Here is a 21355-nt window from a genome sequence, read left to right on the forward strand (position 1 = left end):
AGGATGGGTTTAGACTAAAAGGATAATTCGAAGAGAAAGTTGATATCAAACGAGGTGAATGTATTGAATGATCGCGGTTCCGGTATTATGGATCCCGGTACCGGCATGGACATGTGAGACCGATGAGGCTATTTTATACAAAAGGAAAGTGCAACCGCAATTGCTCACAATGTTGTTAAATACATTGTAGAAAGGGAAAGTGCGTTGGGACAGGAAGAAGTGGAAGTGGAGGCATATCAGTCGAGTCTCCGTCTCTTGACCGCAAACTGTTCCAATAACTCAACCCTTTCTTTGAGACGAGCATTCTCTTTCTCTAAATTCCCACGATCCAGAATTAAATCATCGCGGTACCTTTTTTGTGTTCTGGGTGATCCTTCTATACATTTATCCAAGATGTCCCGGTGCTTCTTGGACGACATCACTGAATCAGATGATTCTGTCTCTGGAGTCCGAGCCCGAGGGGTCTTTGGCGGCCTGGGTGTCCTGCATGGTGTAATAGGCTGATGATTGTGGAAAGTCTCACTGTCACTGTCGAATTGACCTCCCTCCGATTCGGAGGTATTGTCTCTGTCTTGGCTCTCCTGTGATCGCCGCGACGAAGGATGTGAGTACTCGCAGCTAGAGTGTCGACTCACTGACTCCGTCGAAGGCATGATTGGCAAAGGAACACTTGTTCTCGCCGTTCTTGGAGTGGTGTCGTCTGAGTAGAGACGACTATCAAGAATAGAGATTCTATCCTCTGGCACGGCAGTAGCTCGGTTCCCCTGGAGACAGTTCCGAAGGCGGAATTCATCTAGCGGCACAAGGCAGCTTTGACGCCAGATATCTGCAGCTTCTTCCGCCCGTTTAGATGAAGATACCTCTCCATCAATCCACGATGCAAACTCCCTCCCATCCAGTGTGATGGCATTTTCATTGTTATCGGAGAATCGCTTTCTCATGTAGTCTGTATAGCTCTGTTGCATGGGACCAAAAGCGATGTTTTCCATTGGGTTGAAGAACTGTTGATCATTCTTGGGGAAAGAAAGACACGCGATCCTGTTGTCCCAGCAGAACTTTTCGAACTCAGGAAAGACTATGCGGAATCGGTGGGAAATCAGCAGAATTCTCCATACTTGACGCCGACCTTTGGGTCGAGTCTCTGGCTCGAAGGTGTTCTTCAACCAATCAAGTGCATGATTGGCCTCAGACCAGCCTGACTGCGTAAAAGAAGCCTTGATTCGACCAAAGTTCTTGGTCTGCGGTGGATCTTGGCTCCTGCAGACAATGTAAGGGGGCAGGTGCTTTCCTCGTGTTGAGCAGCAGTGGATCACAGATGAGAACGCCCGTTCTTCTCTCTTGTGGTTTTGGTTCATTGGTCGAACGAACATAAGGCTTGCCTTTCGATACATAGTCGTAACAAATGCGGCATCCTCCATAGCATAGATGTTATCATTGGTAACCGCGAGTCGCTGCTTGATATCTTTGAATGCTTGAAAGAACTTCCAGGCTCTGCGATCTTCATGCGGACCTTTCAATTTTAGTGTGCTGCGCTCTTTGGCTATGTGATCAGCAAGTCCTTGATGGCGCGTCCAAAATCCCTTTTGCCAACCAATGTTGAGGTTCGGCCTGTTCTGACTATAGTTTGGGTGGTTGTGGAAATATGCATTGGCTGTATCTTTTGCCAACATGTGGTAAGGAAAGAATCCATGATTCAACCACCGCTCCACCTGCTCAACAACTGCATTTTCATCCTCGACCGAGAGAGCCGGTTGACCCATGACACCCGACTTCTTTCGCAGATATGCACCAGCAAGGTTTGTGGCAACTTCGGAAGCAATCGTGTGAGATGGGGGCGCCCCAACAATAGTGAGCATAACCTACCTGCCTTCAGGTATGTGATTACCCTGGGGCTTAAAAGCGAGGTACCGAGGATTTCAGAACAGCGGACCTGAAATTTTGACCTAAAAGAATTTTTTAGCGCTGAGAGTCAGTCCTGGGGTTATCAACATTGACCAAGCCTCCACTCTGTTAGTTCCATAAAAAGTCCGTTTTAGATTGGATGGCTGCAGTTTGTATGGCTATTGGAACTTTCTTGTTTGACACGAAACTGTCAATTTGGGTATAAAGTGGATGCTATTCCACTTCAGGCCGGCTGGTTTCCATAGTGACATGTACATGTATCCACAAAATGTTGAACATTTATTCTAGCTTGTTTTTCTCCCGGTAATTTTGCCGGCTGCAATTGTGATGAGCGAGATTGGCATAGCAGGGCACATCGAGTGAATGATACGAAAAGTAGTGTATAAAATATAATTAACCAGAGGGCGGCTCTGCGTTGTCGGATCGATTACCCCCTTTTGGACGTCGAGGATGGGGAAGACGGTTGCCATAATTGCTGGCAATTGAGATATGGTGGAGAGTTTGCAGAGGTAAAGATATTCTACAAAGCTAAGAGAGAAATTAAAGAGGAAGTTGACATGAGAGAAAGTTTATGTGTTGAAGGATCGCGATTCCGGTATTATGAATCCCGGTACTCGCACCAATATGGATGTATGAAATTGAGTTATTCTGTACAAAAATGCCCATCTAAGTCCTAGAATCCACAGTGCAATGATAAATCAAATCTTGTATTCAACGAATCCTTGATCCTTAGGAAACTTGAACAGTGCAGCCAATGCTCGACACAGAATGATAAACTTTCTAGGGCAATGATGTGGAGTTCAGGTTGTTGCAAGAAACATCGAAGAAATCTCTATCAAACCGTCTGTATAGTGAGGGTCCCGATGTTTTGAAGGGGTTCGTTTCATGGCCTGATGTTACTAAGGAATCATGATGTTAGGCCCGAGTCAGCGATCGGGATGAATGGAGTTCCAATGTTTGGTGGCAGGTGCTCCGCGCGTATCCACAGCGCTGAACGACCCAGGTCCAAAGCAGATGACTGTTGACACCATGAGAACTTTGACGATAGTTGTCACTTATGCTCAAGTCAATTGGCCCTTGACCTCGGGAACTGCGGCCTGTGAGTTGTTTATATAAGCAACACATGACAGGTGTCAATGCCAAAACTAGTAAGACGCGACTCTCCTCGCGCGCATGTGGGTATTTCTTCCTATGTCTACCTTCAATCACCGTCAGAAGTGTCTAAGGACACCACACCCTAGTTTATATGCAAATACTCTTATAACCTAAAACCAACATGGCTGTAGCATCAGTCCCAATAACACACGGCGGTGACAGTAAGTATTTCTGGCTCAAATATGATATGGATACTAACTAGACCACAGGTTTTCTGACCTCAGTCGCAACACTGAACAGTCGCGTCTTCGATACCGACCCGGTCATCACGTACATGTTGCTAACCCTGTCTCAGCAAGAAAGGTCGGCTTATCTGCCGACATTCTGGACCACGCTCATCAAGTCAGCCTTGCTTAATGACGCAGTGATTACCGAAGCCGATGGCTGGAAAGCAGCATCTGTCATGACTCCGCCAGGCCGATACATGGACAATACCTGGACTCTTGTATGGGCTGGATTTCTGAGCGTGCTGTGGAAACTAGGCCTGCCCGGCGTTAGGGTGAGCCAAACCTCAATATTCTCGCAGAGGACACTCCTAGGTTAACCAATTATCTAGCGTCTTTGGTTCGAATTCTCTGGTATGGTCGACAACGCGAAGAGAAACGGTCTACGTGGACAGACCCAGTACTACTACATCTTCAGTATCGGAACCGAGCACGAACACCGTAGAAAAGGTAAGACAGCGCCATTCGAGGCTCCGTCGTTCTCCATCTCTTACTGATCCTTTTCCAGGCCTCGCCAAAGCGATCCTGCGCGATCACCAGCAGGATGCCCAAGCCGCGAACCTGCCGATCTGGCTCGAAGCAACGACTGCAGGCTCGCGCGCTCTCTACCTGTCGATGGGTTTCGAGGAGGTCGAAGAGATTCGGCTAGGAAAAGGCAAAGTAGCTGCTGATGCTAGTCCTCAGTCTGATGGACCGGGAGTTTCCCTTTGGGCGATGGTTTGGTGGCCAACCCCACCTCCTGAAGCTACTTCCTAAGGGGTATCGGCGTCCTTCTGCTTATCCATACGCTCATTGCTGGCATATGTATGTATATAGGCGCTGACTATCAACAACCTTATTTTATTCATATTTGTGCAATATTTCATTATGGGCGATATGATCCTGCTATTTCAAAACAGCCAACAGTATACATATGTACCGCCTAGCGAACCGCTAACCCGACCAAAAGGCAAGCTCAGCAAACCTTCTGCACGCTATTCAAATCCTTTGGAATAACACCAGCCTTGACAGCATCTGCAAGAGGTCAGCTACCATCCTCAATAATCTACGAATTAAAGGAAACTCACCCTGATAAGACCACCGGTAATCATTCAGCTGAGCTTTCCAAGTCCAAAAGACCCATCCCTGCTGCTGCTCATAGGAGTGAACCTGCGCCGCAAACCATTTTCCATAAAATTCGGTATTAGAACTGGGCTCCCAATCCGGCGACCCCTCGACATCGTCCGGTACAGAGAGACTCCATTCGCCAACGATATTAGGGAAGTTACTATCACGCTTATCACCGCAGGATGAGCTGATGTAGTTATCATGCGAAACATCAACGCTAGTATCCCACTTCAGGTAGCGGTGATCATCATAGGCCATGTAGGTCAAGTCCTCGAGATGCTCGTTAGGATCGCCGGAGCCCCAGGCTTTATCCATGGTCTGAATATGGAGGTAGTCATTGGCGTTGATAGAGAGCTTCGTCTCAGCAGCACGGATACGCTATACTCACACATTAGCCCGTAACCACTCAACAAAGACCAAGATACCTCCTCACCTCAACAGCTTTGGGGTAATACTCCGACCGCATAGACGAAGCCATCCCCTGATCCTGAACAGGCTCATTAACAACCTCCAACATCCCCACATTCCTCATCTCATCAGTCTTATAGACAAGCTCAACCATCCACTCGAGCCACTTAAGTGCTCTCTCATAGTTATAATCCGTATAGAATCCAGGCGTAGCAGCATACTGTCCGGTAAACGAATTCTCCGCTGTCTGCGCACCGGGCGCACCATGCAAATCCATGATAATATACAAACCATTGTCACTAGCCCACCCACACACTTTCTTCAGATACTCAAGTCCACCCTGCGGGAAATGCTCGCTGCCATCAACCAGGTCCTCGCGCAGCCAATAACCAACCGGTACGCGGATAGTGTTCAAGCCATAGCTCACGATCTCGTCGATATCATCCTGTGTAGTCCACGACTCCCAGTGTTTGGCGAAGGCGGCGTTCGCGGCGTCTTGACCCAGTGAGGAAACGCAGTCGAATTCGGATTTCTGCCCGTCGCAGCCCATGTCCGTCCATGCTTGCTGGGCAATCCAGGGTTCGAATATGAATTGGGAGCCGAGGTTTACGCCGCGGATTTTGCCGTTGGAGAGCTCAAAGAGGTTTGTGCCATCTTTTGAGGTGATGGATTTGTTTTCTTCTGGGAGCCAGGCTGTTGCTAGGGTAGTCAGGGTGGTGAAAGCGGCGAATTTGGATATCACGCCCATAATGGCGAATTGTGAGTGTGTGGTATTGAGTTGGATGAAGAGATGGATGCTTAGAAGGAGAAATAGGTGGATGTCATCGAATATAAATAATGTCCCTTGTATTCCCCAAATCCCCGCAATCTATGTACTTGAATTACATGTCTTAGTGGATATTATGTCCCGCGATGTTACAACGTAGTCCTGGGGATGAAACCGCCCGTTCCTTGATTAGGAAATTGTGCTCATGTCAGATGCTTGTGCTCATGTCAGATGCTTGTGCTCATGTCAGATGCACACCGTCTGGGTTCCGGGTTGGTTCTAGATTACTATTATGGTTGTAGTGGTTTCTAAGAATCTGGTAGGAACGATCTTTTACCTCCTAGGTTTCGTCGATCTGAATATTAGCGGCTGTACCTATTTGGCACTCCTAGCTGCATGTGAGATTATCCATGGTCCCTGTTAATTAATCACTCGCTCCGGGGTTTCCCTGTGGATAAGCTGGTCAGCTTGGTAGATGATCATCTCGAAACTCGATTGATTTGGCAAATGCAGGCTTCCAAGAAGGGGGCCAGATCGACAGCCAAATATAGAACACATTTGGGGCTGTCAGCCCATTGACTGTGCTTAACAGTATTCCCATGGACACTTTGTGGATTTCTGCAATTATTCTACTTATTCGTAAAATCACCTGGGCTTTCATCATGGCCTACATGAAGATTCTACCGACTACAATGGAGCAAATATCAGACAACGTTAATTATCATTAGAGAACATTAAAGATCATAATTGCGTGCGTTGCAATCAATATAAGAAAATCATAAAATATCACCTCACAGCGCCTTGAGCAATTCCTGGATCAAAGGTAAGAAGCTTGTAACATCATCTATCAGGATTGATGTCTCATTGACGAATTTAGGAGTGAGGAGATCATGAGCGTTCGCCAAGAGCGCGCCAACATCCGAAATAGTAGAGGGCTTGAGCAACTTCTTCACCTCGGGCATCAAGTCGGGTACGTATCCAAGAATATCCTTGAGCACGCTGACTACCTTGGGAGTTAGAAGGCCATCGGCGTTGTCGATGAGGTCTGTGGTCTCGACGACGAAGTGGGGCGTGAGCAAAGTGGTAGCGTTGGTCACGATGTATCCCAAGTCGGTGATGATGGTTGTGTTCAGGAGTGACCTTCTGAGATCTGGGATCAGAGGACCGACGTCGCCGAGGAGTTCCTTCAGTCCAGTGACGATGCCTGGGGTCAGGAGGTCGTCGGCGTTGTCGATCAGACCAATGGTCTCGTTGACGAACTTGGGGGTCAAGAGGGTGTTGGCGTTGGTCAAGAGAGAACCAATGGCAGAGATGGTGCTCTTGTTCAGAAGCAACTTCAGCTCGGGCAGCAGAGGAATGACGTCCTTCAGGATTGACTTCAGTCCACTGGCCACCTCCGGAGTGAGGAGGTCGCCGGCCTCGCCGACTAGACCCTTGGTGTCCTTGACGAAATCCGACGTGAGCAGATCTCCGGCATTGTTCAAAAGGGTCTCGATCGACTTGATCATATCCTTGGTCAACAGCGACTGCAACTCGGGAATCAGCGGCGTAAGATCGCTGAGGAGCGACTTGAGAGCCTTGACTAGGTCGGGGGTGAGAAGGCCGACAGCCTCGGTGATCAGGGTGTTAGTGTCCTCGACGAAGGATTCTGTGAGGAGCTTGTTGGCATTGCTTAGTACATTCTCGATCGCCTTGATAGTGGCTGGCTTGAGCAGGCCCTTCAGCTCGGGAATGATAGGAGCGAGCTGAACGAGGAGAGACTTCAGACTGTCAATGGTATCCGAAGACAAGAGCTCGCTGGCTTCATCGATGAGGCTCGTGGTCTGGTTTACGAAGCTGGTAGTCAACAGGCTGTTGGCATTGCCAATCAGACTCTCAATCTCCTTGACATTGCCCTCGGTAAGAAGACCGCTAGCCTGGCTGATGAGGGGACCGGCCTGCTTGATGAGCTTGCCAGTAGTCGAAATAAAGCCGGGCGTGAGCAGCTTGTTGGCATTGTTCAAGAGTGCCTCAATCTCCTTGACATTGCCCTCGGTAAGAAGACCGCTAGCCTGGTTGATGAGGGGACCGGCCTGCTTGATGAGCTTGCCAGTAGTCGAGATGAAGCTGGGCGTGAGCAACTTGTTGGCGTTGCCGAGCAGACTCTCAATTGCCTTGACATTGCCCTCGGTGAGTAGACCACTGGCGTCATCGATAAGAGGGCTGGCCTTGCTGATGAGGTTGCTGGTCTCCTTGACAAAGGTGGCAGTGAGCAGCGTGTTGGCGTTTGTTAATAGTGACTCAATCGCGTGAACATTCTTCTCGGTAAGTAGGCCGCTCGCGTCGTCAATGAGAGGGCTGGCCTTCTCAATGAGGTTTGTGGTCTGCTTGACAAAGTTGGAGGTGAGGAGGTCGTTGGCGTTGTCGATGAGGCTGTCCACCTTGTCGATAAACTGACTGGACAACAATTTGTTGGCGACCTTAAGAAGCGTTCCAATCTCCTTGGTATTCTCTGCGGTCAAGAGCTCGTTGGCATTGTCAATGAGAGAACCGGTCTTCTTGACGAAGCTCGAAGTCAGGAGGTCGTTGCCATTGGCCACCAGGGTTCGGAGCTGGTTGTCGACTGGAGGTGCTAGACCGGTAGAAAGATACTCGAAGGTGTCGGCAAAGTTACCCAAGAATTTGGGGTTAAGCAGACTTTCAAGCCCATGCAGAAGGTCCCCGATACCGCCACTGCTACCGCCGAACAAATCCGAGATAGCTTCTTTCATGTCTGGCAGAATAGATTTGGCAGTATCACCGCTGTCCGAGTCGCTGTCGGAATCACTATCAGAGTTGGTAGACTTTGTGCTTGAAGTGCCTGTAGCAGGGGCAGCGGAGGTAGTCTCGGCAGCGGAGGTAGTCTCGGCAGCGGAGGACTTAGGCTCAGTAGCCGAACTATCAGCAGGCTTGGTGGGGGCGGCTGCATTGGCTGCATCGGTTGATTCATTCGTGTCTACACCAAGAGCAGTCTTTATGCCGCCAACCACGGATTCCACGGGGTTGGCCTTGGTCGGGTCGGCAGTATCTGCGCTAGCGGTATCATCTTCTTCCTCCGCAGGCACAGCAGCAGCCGTGTTAGCGGCTTTGTCTGTGTTGGCGGCAGTAGTAGTGTCTGCGACAGCGGCATTGGCCTGGTTGACATTGTTTGCTTGAGCAGCCGAGGTTGTCGGGGCGGCCTCGTCTACAACGTTCACGGCGGGAGTGGCGGATTGCGTTGGGCCTGAAGCAGCAGCCGGACTTCCTGTCACATTGACTGCGAACAGGAGCGCGGTGGCTAGCGTTGGTAAAAGACGCATGTTGTATGGGCCGATCTGGCTGTCGTTTCTTTATTTGATATCTTGTCCAGCCAGTCCAATTGGCGTCGATTCCCCAAACCTGTCGTCCAAAGGTTTGTTGCTGAACAGGAAGAGCCTTCGGGATATTCAAAAACTCAAACTTGGAGCGAGCCGGGTCTTTATTTGCATTGTAATGGTCCCGATCGTCGCCCATCAGCCAGGGCTCCGGCTAACCGCAATTGTACTAACATCTCCTTTTTTGCGTATAGAGTACGATGTAGCTCCATCATCGCCGAGGAAATAGGGATCGACACCGAGGCAGATACTGATAAGCTACCATGTGATGGGCATTGATGGGCATTGATGAGCAATTTTCATCACAACTCCATGTCGTAGCAGAGTCTAACAGCTCGCCGTCAGCCGTGCCTGGGGACTAGGTAGGGATCGGCACGACTAGTAGGAAAAACACATAGGAATTCCACTCCCGAGGTCCAGCCAGGCACATGTGCTAGCTTTGGGGGCTGGGCATCTATTAAGCCCATCGCAAAGCTTTTGCGTACGAAGTATATTGGTGTACATTGGGGGATGCGGGATTTCCGGGGGAAATGGCAAAAGCGGGGGATGATATTTCCCCACAAGAGCCATGGGAATCAAAGCCAATGATGATGTGGCTGACGTTGGAAATCCGAACAGGATGAGAGGGGAGGTTCGGAGTTGAGGCTGAAAGAGGAAAAGAACTACATATTGTTGCTCATCTCTGCTCATCTCTGCTCATCTCCACCAAATCTCCACCAAAAGCTTCGCAATTCTCATACATCAAATTGGACATGGTATTCTCTATTATATTTGTTTATATTTGAAAATTAACCATCATTGAGAGATTCCTCATATGAGTTTCTATATATGGAGGAACAATCGGTAACTACAGAGTACTACTTTATAACGGGACGAAAGAGGATGAGATCGTCGAGTGTCTAGACTTGGAAAGCTTAAGCGTTCATCTTTTTATTGCCTACTATTTGCTTCCTTGTTTTTGGATTCTAGGTGTGTTAAACCATCCTTCTGTACGGAACACCCTATATTCTATACATACTGGCTAGATCTCTGTCTTCCTCAATGCCACATTCCTTCAGCACTCTCAATCGCGTGTCTGGATGAACTCGACCATGAGGCAAATGACTTGAATCTCAGAAACCACGTGCGAGCCTCCTTATGATTGGCTAGGTTTCCCAGTGGAAGACGCTTCCACTCTGCGTCTTCCTCTCCGAGCCCGAAGCCAGACCCCGTAAATTCCTACCACACAGGGAAATACCCTGAGTCCTCCCAGTCAATCGGAGCGCTCAACTCAAAGTTTGTTGGGTCCACGATAATGATGCAACTACAGTAGTCAAGTCCCCGTGGGTAAAGGTCCACAGGTGCGGAGAAGACATGCCATCGTGGAGCCGCGATCTAAAAACTTCCTGTATTTTGTCGGCCGTGCGCAGTGCGCCATGTTGAACTCCAAAATCCTGCCCTGTAAACAAATGAACACAACAAACCGGTTAGCCGTGTACACTTTCCATCTTAGCGGAGTGGAACGAGCGGAGCTGCCCCAGGTAGTCTGTCGAGCGAGTTTCTCCCGGTCGGGTTGGGGGATTGACAACCAGATCTCCTTTAATGGTACCCCAGGCACCCGCCCGACGATCTGGGAATATTTTTCGCCTTCGGTCCACTCCTGGTAGTGTAGACGGGATGGTGGTATTCTCTTTGATGAAGTGGGTGTTGATGACCTCATAACTTGGGGATCCTTCTGGCGCTCTTTGAGAAGAAACTTCAACCGAGGGACTAGTAGCCCCGAGTGCTGACTCCCTGGAAGAGGCGCACGCTACTCTCGTAGGCGCAGCGTCTTTGCTGATCTGGGGTCCATTTGCGTGCGGGGCAGGGGACCGATGATGACATTGAAGCTTTTATTCCGTATTTCCTTGAAAGTGATATATTAGATAGATTAATCTGTCCCAGGTTGATGAGATCCAAATAAGAGGATCACTAGATAAACTGCTCGGTTCTTTCAATGTACTAGCGGGGAGTAAACAAGACTCTACCCGTGAAGTGTAAGCACATACCTCCGGATGGATGCATGCGCAATGACCTATCGTGTATATTGTATATTAAAATGATACATCTCTTGGTAGATTTGGAGAGCCTCGGGTTTTAATTCTAATGAAAAGCCGTTGATCGCACTTAGCATTTGTCTCAGTTGCCTCTTTACTTCTACCTCAGTCGCTTCATCGCTTGAACTTTTGCAATTTTGTGACCATAGCGATATTGTCTTTCAAGATATGATATCCCATGCAGTTCAGACTAGTGCAGGGCGAGACTCGAAATAGGGTTTTAGAGGGTTGGATAAAACCTTGGAAGTACTATGTAGCAGTGATACGGGCTATGAAAGAACCACAGTGAGATGTGTTACTTTGAATGAGAAGAAGTATCTCACTCTGTCCTCTCCTTTGACTAATAACAGAGACCCAAACAATTTACTTGGAGTATTAAAAATCAGTCAAGAGATACTCTGGAAAAGAGTTGGGCATGAACGTTGCTCCCAAGTTTTCCTTCCACAGGCTAATTAATTACCTATTAGTCGCTTGAAAACTCCCGAGATAAGTGCACATAGAATAAATCAGTACTGTTATTAGTTTACTATCTCGTCGAGATTTAAAATATCCCTCTTCGTTCTTCCAAATCCACCCCAGAAAAACGGATGTGTAAGCGGTAGTCTAACTACCTTACTTCTATATTGTAGCGCAGTTGAACTCATATGCACATTTAATTTAACTCCGTGCCCACCTAAGATATGAAAATCCTCCTACTTATTCCTGTCTGGGCCCCGGTGAAGTATTCACTGTTGGAAGCTCCCTTGGCTATCAGGTATAGTGCTCTCAGGGGCTATTTAGTCAAACGGATGTTCTACACAATCATGTATTGAGTATGGAGTACTTCGTATATTGTATTATAGAGCTAGCTAGAAATCAGAGTCCAGAGTTGAGCTCACCGCAATTATGCTTGAAAAGGGACTATCGGTTCAGCCCGAGTCGATCCCAGTATATATTGGGCGTTCCCGGCAAGTCCCGGATACACCCAAACCCCTGGAACTAGGGAGAGATATTGACCCACTGACAAATCAAAGGGATATCGATTTCGATCGGATCGAATCGAAATGTCCGATCGGGGGAGTAAACAGGCGTCAACGGAATCATTCGTACAACATGCCATTATCCGAGACATAAGTCCTAGAATGAGCATGAAAGCAGCCTGAAGGATCAAATGTCATACGAGTGAGGTAAGCCTAGATCCTCCACATCACCCCATAATCTCGATGTATATTGTACCTCATGCTTTCGTAGGCTCTCCAGAACGTTCATAAGTGGATCCTAAAACGTAAGTACTGTAAGGAGACAAATCGTTAGAAAGCAAGAAGAAAATGTATAGGAATTGTCCGTATGTCATAGAGCAAAGTCAAGTAACACCCGGGATATCCCCGGCCGGCCGAACCGACACTCCACATAACCCTTTTACCGTCCTCACCTTCCCTTGAAGTGTAAGCGACTTCAGATGCTTCAGACGTTGATTTGTCCACTTAATGCACTCCGTGCTCCATACCAGATGTGAAGGATTCCGTCGGCCGACCAACTTGAAACCCCCGAGATTCGGGGACCCTTGCAGCTGACATCTATGTTGTAAGAAATGTGCCAACTTTCACTTTTCTACTTTCTTCTACACTTTACAAGACCGAGTTTAAAAATTCAGTTTTGACCTTATGTTTTGCACGGATATATGCGATATCATTCCTCCCTGTGGGGTAGGGGAAGGGGGTATGTATATAGCGCACCAGATGCTGACCTCATAGGAGATGCCAGGTATTGTATATTCCCGTTATTCCATGTTCCCCAAATGCCAGACCAGGGAAAGAAAACAATAAACAATAAAAAAAAAATAGTACATGGGCAGTTACACTATTGGGTTATTCCCGCTCATGCTAGGGAATAACATCACATCAGAAACACGACCAAGAATGTTTCGCATGCTCACACCTTCCATCGGCTGCAGACCTGCACTGGTGCTAGCCGATGATGTCACGTCCGGGCTGGGGGCAAGAGACGGAGGGGAAGGCAACACAAGGGGCGAATATGTTGTGCTCGATGGTTGCCCGGTTGAACTATCCGTGCGAGTGCTAAATGCCTCGCGGATCTCCCGCAGAGCACGGAGTGACGAAGAAAGATGCTTGGCAGAGTCGGTACGGTTGTTGTGGTCCATGTCACTGTCTGCATAGACATGGTCCCCCAGAACCATCTCCAGCCTATCGATCAGCTGCCACGTCTGGGGGCTGTCGTCATTTGCAACGAGCAAAAATGCCGAGGCAATACTTCGCTGCAGACTGATCCAGGACCGTGAGCAGTGGGAATTGATTTCGTGCAATTCGACAAATGCGTCAATTGTGTTGAACAGACTGCCGATGCAGTCTTCGCGAATCATGGCGCGACGCGGTGCATCCAAATGCGCATGTGGATCGAGCGAGACGCGACAGAGGACAGAGAGAAGGTAGGAGGAGTGGAGGCGCAATTCGGTTCGCTCAATATGCTCCGCTAGTGATCGACAGTTGTCTCGATGCCGCAGATGTGGAGTCGCTTCGGCGAGCATCCGGTGGATCTGTTGTTTATACTCACGGATCTCTTGAATACGTAACTGGGATGATCCAGGATACATACGCGACCGCAGGACCTCCAACGCCAAGGATACAATGCGACAGAGAGTCTCAAAATAGGAGTGATAGCCCGGCAATGATTTGGGATCGAATGGAATTTCAGGTTGGCTGACCATGGTGATCGATGGTCGGTCATAAGCAAGTGAGAAATGGCTGTTCTGGAAGGCCATTGTCCACCTGAGAAATGTAAGTTTGAGATCGGCCAAAAGACGAAAAAAAAGGTATACATACCAGACACGCCTTCGCACTTCCTGGTCTGCAGCTGAAAACCCGATCGAATCAACATGGAGCCCAAGAACAAGACACATTCGCTCCGTCATACCTGATATCGGTTAGCTTGACCAACTTTCAATCGAAACACTCGACACGTACCAAGCAAAGTGTATGATGCACCTGCGTTCATATTGTATGAAAGAACATTGCTAATGATGAGAAGAATCTGAATTACTTCTACAGTGGGCTGCGACACATAATTCAACATCCGAAGACATTGGTATGCACAGGAAACTGGAGAAAGTCAGCACAACGCTCCCGAGCTTTCTAGAATGTGACGCACCATATACCCATGAGGTCAACTCACGGTCGCTTTCTGGGATACCAGACAGCTGACATCCCGATGCAAGAACTGCAAAAAGCAGACTGAGAAAAGCTAAAGGCATCCCGAATGGTTTCACTAATCCATTGGCATCGGCTTTATAAACACCCCCCGCTCGTCGTCGATTATCGAGAAGTCGTTTGGTTTGTCGTGCTAATTGTGTTGTGTCCGACAGTACTGGGTATAAAACTGATCCTATATCCTGGTAGAACGCCAGGAACCTGACAATTAGAATTAGCATGCATCACAGACCACCGGATATATTCGACTTACTCCAAACACCGTTCGTCTTCCGGAAGAATCGCACAAACACCGGCAATATTGAATGTGAACGGGTCGGAGGACCACAAATCCACAAAGGGATATGCAACCGACTCATTCCCCAAAGCAAGTTCAGCAAGAAGATCATCCTGGGGCAGCGCCTGCGCTGTATTCTCCGACCTCTTCGATTTGTCCAAGATATCAACCAAAGCCGACCGCGACCCGAGATGGACTGTGCCCGTCTTCAAGGCATTCGACCCGTAGACACCTTCCGACCGGGTGGAATTTTTTCGTTCGATCAGTTCAGGTTCTAGGTCTGGTTCTGGCGGCTTATGAGTCGAGTGTTTCTGGAAGAGTGAGTGCAGACTGCCGATGATTTGTTCCATTGCGACCATCTTGGAGTTGATTTCATCCCACTCAGTCTGGGAGATATCAATTATCTCCGGTAAATCCGGATCCGCGCTGGCGGTCGAGGGATGATCGGTTGCATATGAGCCATCGAGTGTGGGAGCCGAGTTGGCATATGGGGGAATCGTGGGGGAAACGAAGGTAGGTTGCTGTGATCGCGTGGAGGAGACTGTGACGACGGTAGGAGGGGAAGGTTTTGCAGACGATGGACGACCGTAGGAGCAGGTGAAGTTTCGTTTGGTGCAATTGCCGCAGGGGACGTTGCGATCGCAGCGGACTTTGCTTGCTCGGCAAGGTAGACAGGTCTTGCACTCGCGCGGCCGGCGGCGGATAGGGTAAGTTGGCATAATGTGAATTTTCTTTTTTTTCGTTCTTAATTTTTTTCCTCACAACCGGATCCCCGCGATTGACGGCAATGAAATGATGGAAGAGGCTGCCTGCGGCGACCGGGCAATAAGAGGGAGCGGCATAGGAAGACGTAGATTAAGGTGAAGACTGAAAATGGACAGCTCTCACTGGTGCTGACCAGTCGGAATAACGCCAATCACTAATTGGTACAGAGACTAGGCTTGGGGCGATTGCTGCGATGGCGTTCGACTGTGTCTATCATAGGCCAAAGGAGGTCCGTGAGCTGCCCCGGATTGTTCTGCAAATAGCCAGCAGCAGAAACGAAAGTAATCGAGATAAGATGTGGCCCTGAAAAGGCTTAAACCTTTCAATATAGTGCCGGGGTTATTAGGATTCGAACTAAAAGAAGTGTGCGGGAAAAGAGTTGTAAATTGTGAAGATGCCCAGGTGGCAGAGGTTGATTTCATAACCAGCGGGTATTCCCGTTGGACATGACAGGCCCCGAGTTGGGAATTGGGTATTTTTTTAAACTTTTTTATACTTCGTGTTACTGACTTAAAGATAACTGACTTAAAGATAAATGTATAAGTATCTATGCATATCTGAAATCACTTTTGACGTATTTACTATGCATGTGTAAGCCTACAGCTCTAATTGGCTCAACCCACACTATATATATATATATATATATGTACAGGTCCGCTGGGTTTATATAAAGCCATGATCATTTCTAGAACGAATAAAAGGTATCACTTATACAGCAGTAGTTACTGGAGAAATCAGACAGACGCATTCCATAGGTTGACATATCTTTCACGTCTTGGACTTCTTCTCAGACACCTGCGGTACCACCCACCAGTCATGCCAACGAGACTTAGATCCAACCTGAGGAACAACCACCTCTAGATTGAGTGGTTTGTCTTCAGAAGCTGCCGCAGAGAGTGCCTTCTTGACCGCCTCAACAGCAAGACTGGTTCCAATGCAGGCACGCATAGTGTTCTTCATGTTGCGCTTCCAATCCTCTTCAATGGCCGAGGGTCGCGGTGTGTTTGGCGCAGAAAGGTCATCAATGAATGCCCCGTTGGCAAGGGTCGCCTCCCACGCCTTGCGCGCTTCTGTAATGGCTTTGGAGGCACGCTCCAGAATGGTAGCATCGGAATCACCCTCGAGAGCTGCCTCGCGCTGGTATTCCTCGTATGGGACCAATTCCGGCAATGTGATTGGGATAAACGGCTTCATCCGAATTTCGTAGCGAAGCCGGTCCGTGGAATATGCCTGGGGAGACGACGCAGATGGGAGCACGTTGTGCCGGGCCAGTACAACATACAACGCATGTAGAGCAATCGCAAAGGCATCCACCGCAATGATGTGCGTGGTTAGCCTCTCCAAAGCGTGGAATGATCGGTGGAACGCCGATGCTTTTTGGGCGGAACTTCCAGAACGGTCGCCACTGGCCATCAAGTCGCGTTTTCGTGCAGCCACAGTAAACGTACGAATGCGATCAATGTGACTGAGATGTGTAGAACAAATATGAGACAAATACCAATACATGCCCGGTAACTCTTCCGGTGAGTAGATCGACAACTCAAAGCCCATCTGGAGAATGAGTCTGAATTGGACAAGCTTTTGGTGATAAGCCCAGCTGCTAAGTGGGAAAGACCAAGTCGGTTCGCCGCCTTGGAATTGTAGAGGTGGTTCCGCACTCAAAATGCGGAGTTCAAGATCAATTTCTTCTGCCTGCATTGGATCAGCATCGACACTCAAATGGCAAAGAGACTCGGGGCAAGACTGACCTCCATCTGCAGATTGTCCCAATCGATGAGGGTGTGGCAGAGTGTTCGGCGAATGCGACACCTATTGAGACAGGCGCACCGCACAGTATCAACAAACGGCTGTGAAAGTTAGCGAATGGGACATGTCAGATCTATATGTACACTAACCTGGGCGAATCGCTTCATGAAACCATCCATCTTTTGAGCAATCTGGAACCGAGGATCGGACGGAACTTCCACTTCATCGGTGTTAGCCTCGAGCAAAATATTGGCAGGCAAGACGAGTTCCGCTAGTTCATCGTATAGGAAGTCCTTGACTGGTATGGCGCCGAGGATCGTCATGTTGCTGACAATCAATGCTTGGAGAAGACAACGGATATAAATAGATGGTTGTGGTTTTCGAGAAAGGAAAGTCCACACAGCAGTCTGCAATATGAGTTAGAAGCAACATTAGACCCGAGTTCAGGATTGCATACCTTGAAATTGCTGGGACCAGTGTAATCAAGCATTTGCTGCATATCTATCGCATCTTGGCACAGTCTTTTCAGATGTGCCAGCGCATCATCGGAGTTAATATTAACCATCGGACGAGGTGGCACTGTGCTAGCCAGCTTCCGTTGAATCTTCAAGCTGAAGGCATCTGGCACTGGCCTTCCCAGCGCCACTGTCTCTGACAAAGGTTGGAGTTGAGCTATACACGAGGAAAAGTTTTTTGTAGATCTGGTTTCAAGAACCTCAAGGTCCTGATCTAGTGCAGACAAAAACTCATGCCGAAACACTAGTCTGCAATGGATGGCATCTTTGAGTTTCTGGTCAATATCGGTCTGCTCAGCAACCCAAGCAACCGCCTGGTCCAGCAGACGGTGAAAGTGGGATATACTCCAGGCAGACAGAAGATTGCGGTTGTATAGTTGACTGACAAAATCCTCTTCCTAGTTGGCGGATGGTATTAGCAACGGTCATATTTTGCGACTTAGTCGACTTACCTCATAATAATATTCAGTGGCCACTCGGATGTGCACAAGATCACAAGCTTTGACCAACCCAAGACAATAAGCTCTCAAGACGAGGTTGACCAAAGGAGCATCACTTGGTACACGGTCAAATCGAGCGTCCTCCATGGTCCTCGGCACAGGCCACAACAATTTATCGAGGTAGATTGACGTAAATAGCGTCTGCGATAGAGGATGTCCCTTATGCCACGCCACCTGCTATTAAATCAGCAATCTGCCTGTCCCCATATGGGCGATATAATCTCCCACCTCGTGGCACAACAACTGGTCCATCAAGCCAATGACTTCCTCTGGTGTCAACGGCCGCCGCACGTCGTAGTCGTCTTCCAGCGCCTGCGCAAGATTTTCCCCGGGGGCTATGTAGCCGCTATCCATCTTCGAGTCCATAATCTGTGCGGTTTTAATCGTCGTCAGCTGCAATTCTCGTTGCATGTTTCACATCCGGTGAGAAAGCTAACGCACCTCCAATGCGCCCACGGCTTCGAACAATGTGAACGTTTCATCTTTCACGAGTTGCCCTGTATTGAGATCTACAAGTACAAATAATTAGAGACTTGATCAAAGTAGCCGGGGGCAACATGCTTACTCGCGGCAGCTTTTGTAAATTCATCGGTTATGTCGCGGGGTGCGGGTTGCGCAACGAACCGCGGACGGGGAACGCGAACTTCATTATTCGGCAGCATCGCGAAGGATCCTAAGTTCCCGCAGTGTAGTTTTTATTAGAGGACTTCAAACAAGTATTGTGCTGTTGGACGTGTTTGGAGGAATTGACAAATCGAGGGGAAGAGGCGGGGACGTGAGCGGAGGAAAAAGCGAGTCGGCCAGTCGACAACTGGACCCTAGAGGTGACGTGCAACCTCTGACCGGCCACGCTCGGGCAGTATCCATATGAATTCTTACGGCAGTTTTAATTAACAGTTTATACGTCGTTTGAAAACAAGACGAGTGCGATTTCTAAGCTCTGCCCAACCAGACAGGCCGGTATTGCTACACATGTACATTTCAATGCCTCCCCCGGACCAAAAATTCGCTCAAGTCCGTCACACTCGGGCCCTGCATATCTCCAAGCTCGATTCTCTCAGGTTATGGGTGAATAAGGCTTATTTCTCGGCAGCCTTGGCGAGGGCCTCGTTGTTGGCCTGGGCAAGGGACTTGACCTCACCCTGCCTGCCGTTCTGTTCGTCGTAACATTGTCATCAGTCAAAAGTGTGCAGCACAGAGCTCGGGAGTTCACTAACCTCCCACTTGGCAAAACGGAGGTCCATCTGGCCGCGGCGCTCAGATGTGAGGCGAGGACCTTCCTTCAAGGAACGGCGCACCGTGCGGGCGGCGATGGCCAGGTAGCGGTTGTAGCTGGGTCGGCGTTAGCATTGCATTTGAAGACGATTCGTGAATGCGTACGTCAAACCGGCGGCTTTCCAGGCAGCAGTCATTTTGAAGAGAATGTGGGAGGTATGGTTCGATTGAAGGGGTGAAAACGGTTCGGGTGAGTTTGGAAGCGTTCGACTTCGGAGGATCGGGATGACAAGGTCACGTGAATATGCGTCTGCTTTGGGAAGGCGGTGACTATGCAGCGGTGAGGATTTGGTCGGGTTGAATATTTGGTGCCAATAGTGCACGTGATCCGGAATATAGCTTGGCCGAGAATGAAAGGTTCCAAGGTTAATCCGGTATAGATTGATAAGCGTCTTCAGCGGTTTCTATCACGTGACTGTCGTTTATTTTGACAACATCCCTTGTGAGATGAACGCTATCCCACGCGACACACTATATTATCCAGTCTTAACAACGGTTAATTGATAAAATTATGACTGTGATGTGCGATTGGACTATTAATAAATACATTCTATGTCTTTCCTTTGTTTCTTCGATGGGGTGGGATGGATAGGCCTGACCGTGAAATTATATAGATCGTTCGTCACGTAGATTTGAGGAATACCCTCGTACAAAGAACCCACGACAACACAATATACTTTGTTCTTCAGCTACAACCCGTCGAATTGATAAAATTGTAATCGATATATGCCATTGGGTCATGCATAAATGCCTTCCATGCCTTTCCTTTTTTTCTTCGATGGTGATGGGGCGAATAGGCCTGACCGTGAAGTAATATAGATCGTTCGTCACATAGATTGAGGAATACCCTCGTACAAAGAACCCACAGCAACACGACACACTCTGATCTTCAGCCACAACACGTCGAATTGATGAAATTGTAATCGATATATGCCATTAGGTCATGCATAAATGCCTTCCATGCCTTTCCTTTCGCTTTTCCAGGGTGGTGGGGTGTGAAAGCATTGCCGCAAAGTTATATAGATCGTTCGTCCCAAGAGCACCAAAATGCACATCCTCGCCGTCTCAAATCCATTATTAGTCCCAATGCGTCTTCAGCTGCCTTGAAGTACTAAACCAGATGATTTATCAGCACATGTAAATAGAAACGTAGGCTCCAACAGGCAGACATAGACAAAGATTCAATATGCCTGCTTGTGGCGAAGGGTATAAAACGCGTCAATTTGAGTAAGCCACGTGCATAAAATACGCGTAGTCGATCTTGAAACCAAGAACCAAACAAGCACCCTAAGCACAACTGGAGTTCCAGGGTGGTTTGTTGCTCAAGGGCATTTGCCATCCCCACCACCTCTTTTGGTCTCGCCTTCTCTCACTTATCTTTCAATCCCATTAACCTTCATCCATCTCCCAACGTCCACAGCATTCTCCATCTTTCTGTGCTTCGATACCAAAGCATCTGCATCGACAGTCCTTTTTCATCATATCCACCAAGTGAGTAATGCAGCTTTGCGCTGGTTCTGGCCCATAGCCTCCCCCTGGCATATTCCCACTCCCCACCATGTGATCAGCATATGATTCTTGTGGCGCACTGTGATGGTTGGTACTCCGCATTTCCATCCAAGCTTCAGGTCATCTGGGTTGCTGTGTCACCCATTGACCTTGTCGAGGATTGGCTCTTGCACATCAACGTCCAAAATTTTGCAAGCTCATATCATTCGCATGACCTCTGGACACCTGTGGGGCTCCAGTCGAACATGTTAACAATCTTGCAATGTGATGGACTTGCATCCGACCGTCATTGGCCTCATGCCTTTCATGACACTGGAGGATGCCGATATCGCACACAGCATCACTATGGTATCGGACACCAATTGCTGCGAGTATGGGCGGCATCTTTGAGCCTTGCCCTAAGGCCTTACTGCCATGGCATTGCCACTCTTTGCATATTTGTCCCAACATAGCTTGCTTGTGCGATACACCGCAACATACTCCAGCCCCAAATGCGTACTTTGAAGGAATTCCGCATTGAGAACATTGCGTGTTTTGGGCTTGGTACATCACGGTCC

General features: G+C 48.6%; 8 protein-coding genes across 8 annotated transcripts; 1 reads left to right on the plus strand and 7 right to left on the minus strand.

Annotated features, from left to right (window-relative positions):
* Positions 1–236: 236 nt before the first annotated feature.
* Positions 237–1856, minus strand: N7447_006187 (uncharacterized protein; the record flags this gene model as incomplete). The annotated part of the gene is made up of 1 exon (XM_057230449.1): positions 237–1856. The coding sequence occupies one exon, from the start codon at positions 1854–1856 to the stop codon at positions 237–239; it is 1620 nt and encodes a 539-aa protein (XP_057085539.1).
* A 1322-nt stretch (positions 1857–3178) lies between these two features.
* On the plus strand, positions 3179–4037 carry N7447_006188 (GNAT family N-acetyltransferase; the record flags this gene model as incomplete). The annotated part of the gene is made up of 4 exons (XM_057230450.1): positions 3179–3218; positions 3267–3556; positions 3614–3731; positions 3790–4037. The coding sequence occupies 4 exons, from the start codon at positions 3179–3181 to the stop codon at positions 4035–4037; spliced, it is 696 nt and encodes a 231-aa protein (XP_057085540.1).
* Positions 4038–4236: 199 nt separating this feature from the next.
* Positions 4237–5544, minus strand: N7447_006189 (glycoside hydrolase family 5 protein; the record flags this gene model as incomplete). Its single annotated transcript, XM_057230451.1, has 3 exons — positions 4237–4295; positions 4349–4766; positions 4822–5544. The coding sequence occupies 3 exons, from the start codon at positions 5542–5544 to the stop codon at positions 4237–4239; spliced, it is 1200 nt and encodes a 399-aa protein (XP_057085541.1).
* An 809-nt stretch (positions 5545–6353) lies between these two features.
* Positions 6354–8879, minus strand: N7447_006190 (uncharacterized protein; the record flags this gene model as incomplete). The annotated part of the gene is made up of 1 exon (XM_057230452.1): positions 6354–8879. One exon carries the CDS (start codon positions 8877–8879, stop codon positions 6354–6356), a length of 2526 nt encoding a protein of 841 aa, XP_057085542.1.
* Positions 8880–12842: 3963 nt separating this feature from the next.
* On the minus strand, positions 12843–15207 carry N7447_006191 (uncharacterized protein; the record flags this gene model as incomplete). The annotated part of the gene is made up of 5 exons (XM_057230453.1): positions 12843–13773; positions 13828–13918; positions 13969–14103; positions 14153–14412; positions 14465–15207. 5 exons carry the CDS (start codon positions 15205–15207, stop codon positions 12843–12845), a joined length of 2160 nt encoding a protein of 719 aa, XP_057085543.1.
* Positions 15208–16021: 814 nt separating this feature from the next.
* Positions 16022–18676, minus strand: N7447_006192 (N-alpha-acetyltransferase 35, NatC auxiliary subunit; the record flags this gene model as incomplete). Its single annotated transcript, XM_057230454.1, has 8 exons — positions 16022–16945; positions 17002–17100; positions 17149–17406; positions 17457–17912; positions 17967–18188; positions 18243–18383; positions 18456–18523; positions 18580–18676. 8 exons carry the CDS (start codon positions 18674–18676, stop codon positions 16022–16024), a joined length of 2265 nt encoding a protein of 754 aa, XP_057085544.1.
* An 11-nt stretch (positions 18677–18687) lies between these two features.
* On the minus strand, positions 18688–18994 carry N7447_006193 (uncharacterized protein; the record flags this gene model as incomplete). Its single annotated transcript, XM_057230455.1, has 2 exons — positions 18688–18888; positions 18932–18994. 2 exons carry the CDS (start codon positions 18992–18994, stop codon positions 18688–18690), a joined length of 264 nt encoding a protein of 87 aa, XP_057085545.1.
* A 99-nt stretch (positions 18995–19093) lies between these two features.
* On the minus strand, positions 19094–19426 carry N7447_006194 (ATP synthase subunit epsilon family protein; the record flags this gene model as incomplete). Its single annotated transcript, XM_057230456.1, has 3 exons — positions 19094–19168; positions 19232–19346; positions 19395–19426. The coding sequence occupies 3 exons, from the start codon at positions 19424–19426 to the stop codon at positions 19094–19096; spliced, it is 222 nt and encodes a 73-aa protein (XP_057085546.1).
* Positions 19427–21355: the final 1929 nt, after the last annotated feature.

This window comes from Penicillium robsamsonii (assembly GCF_028829455.1).
Source record: "Penicillium robsamsonii strain IBT 29466 chromosome Unknown utg000003l_segment0_segment0, whole genome shotgun sequence".
NCBI classification, from domain to species: Eukaryota; Fungi; Ascomycota; class Eurotiomycetes; order Eurotiales; family Aspergillaceae; genus Penicillium; species Penicillium robsamsonii.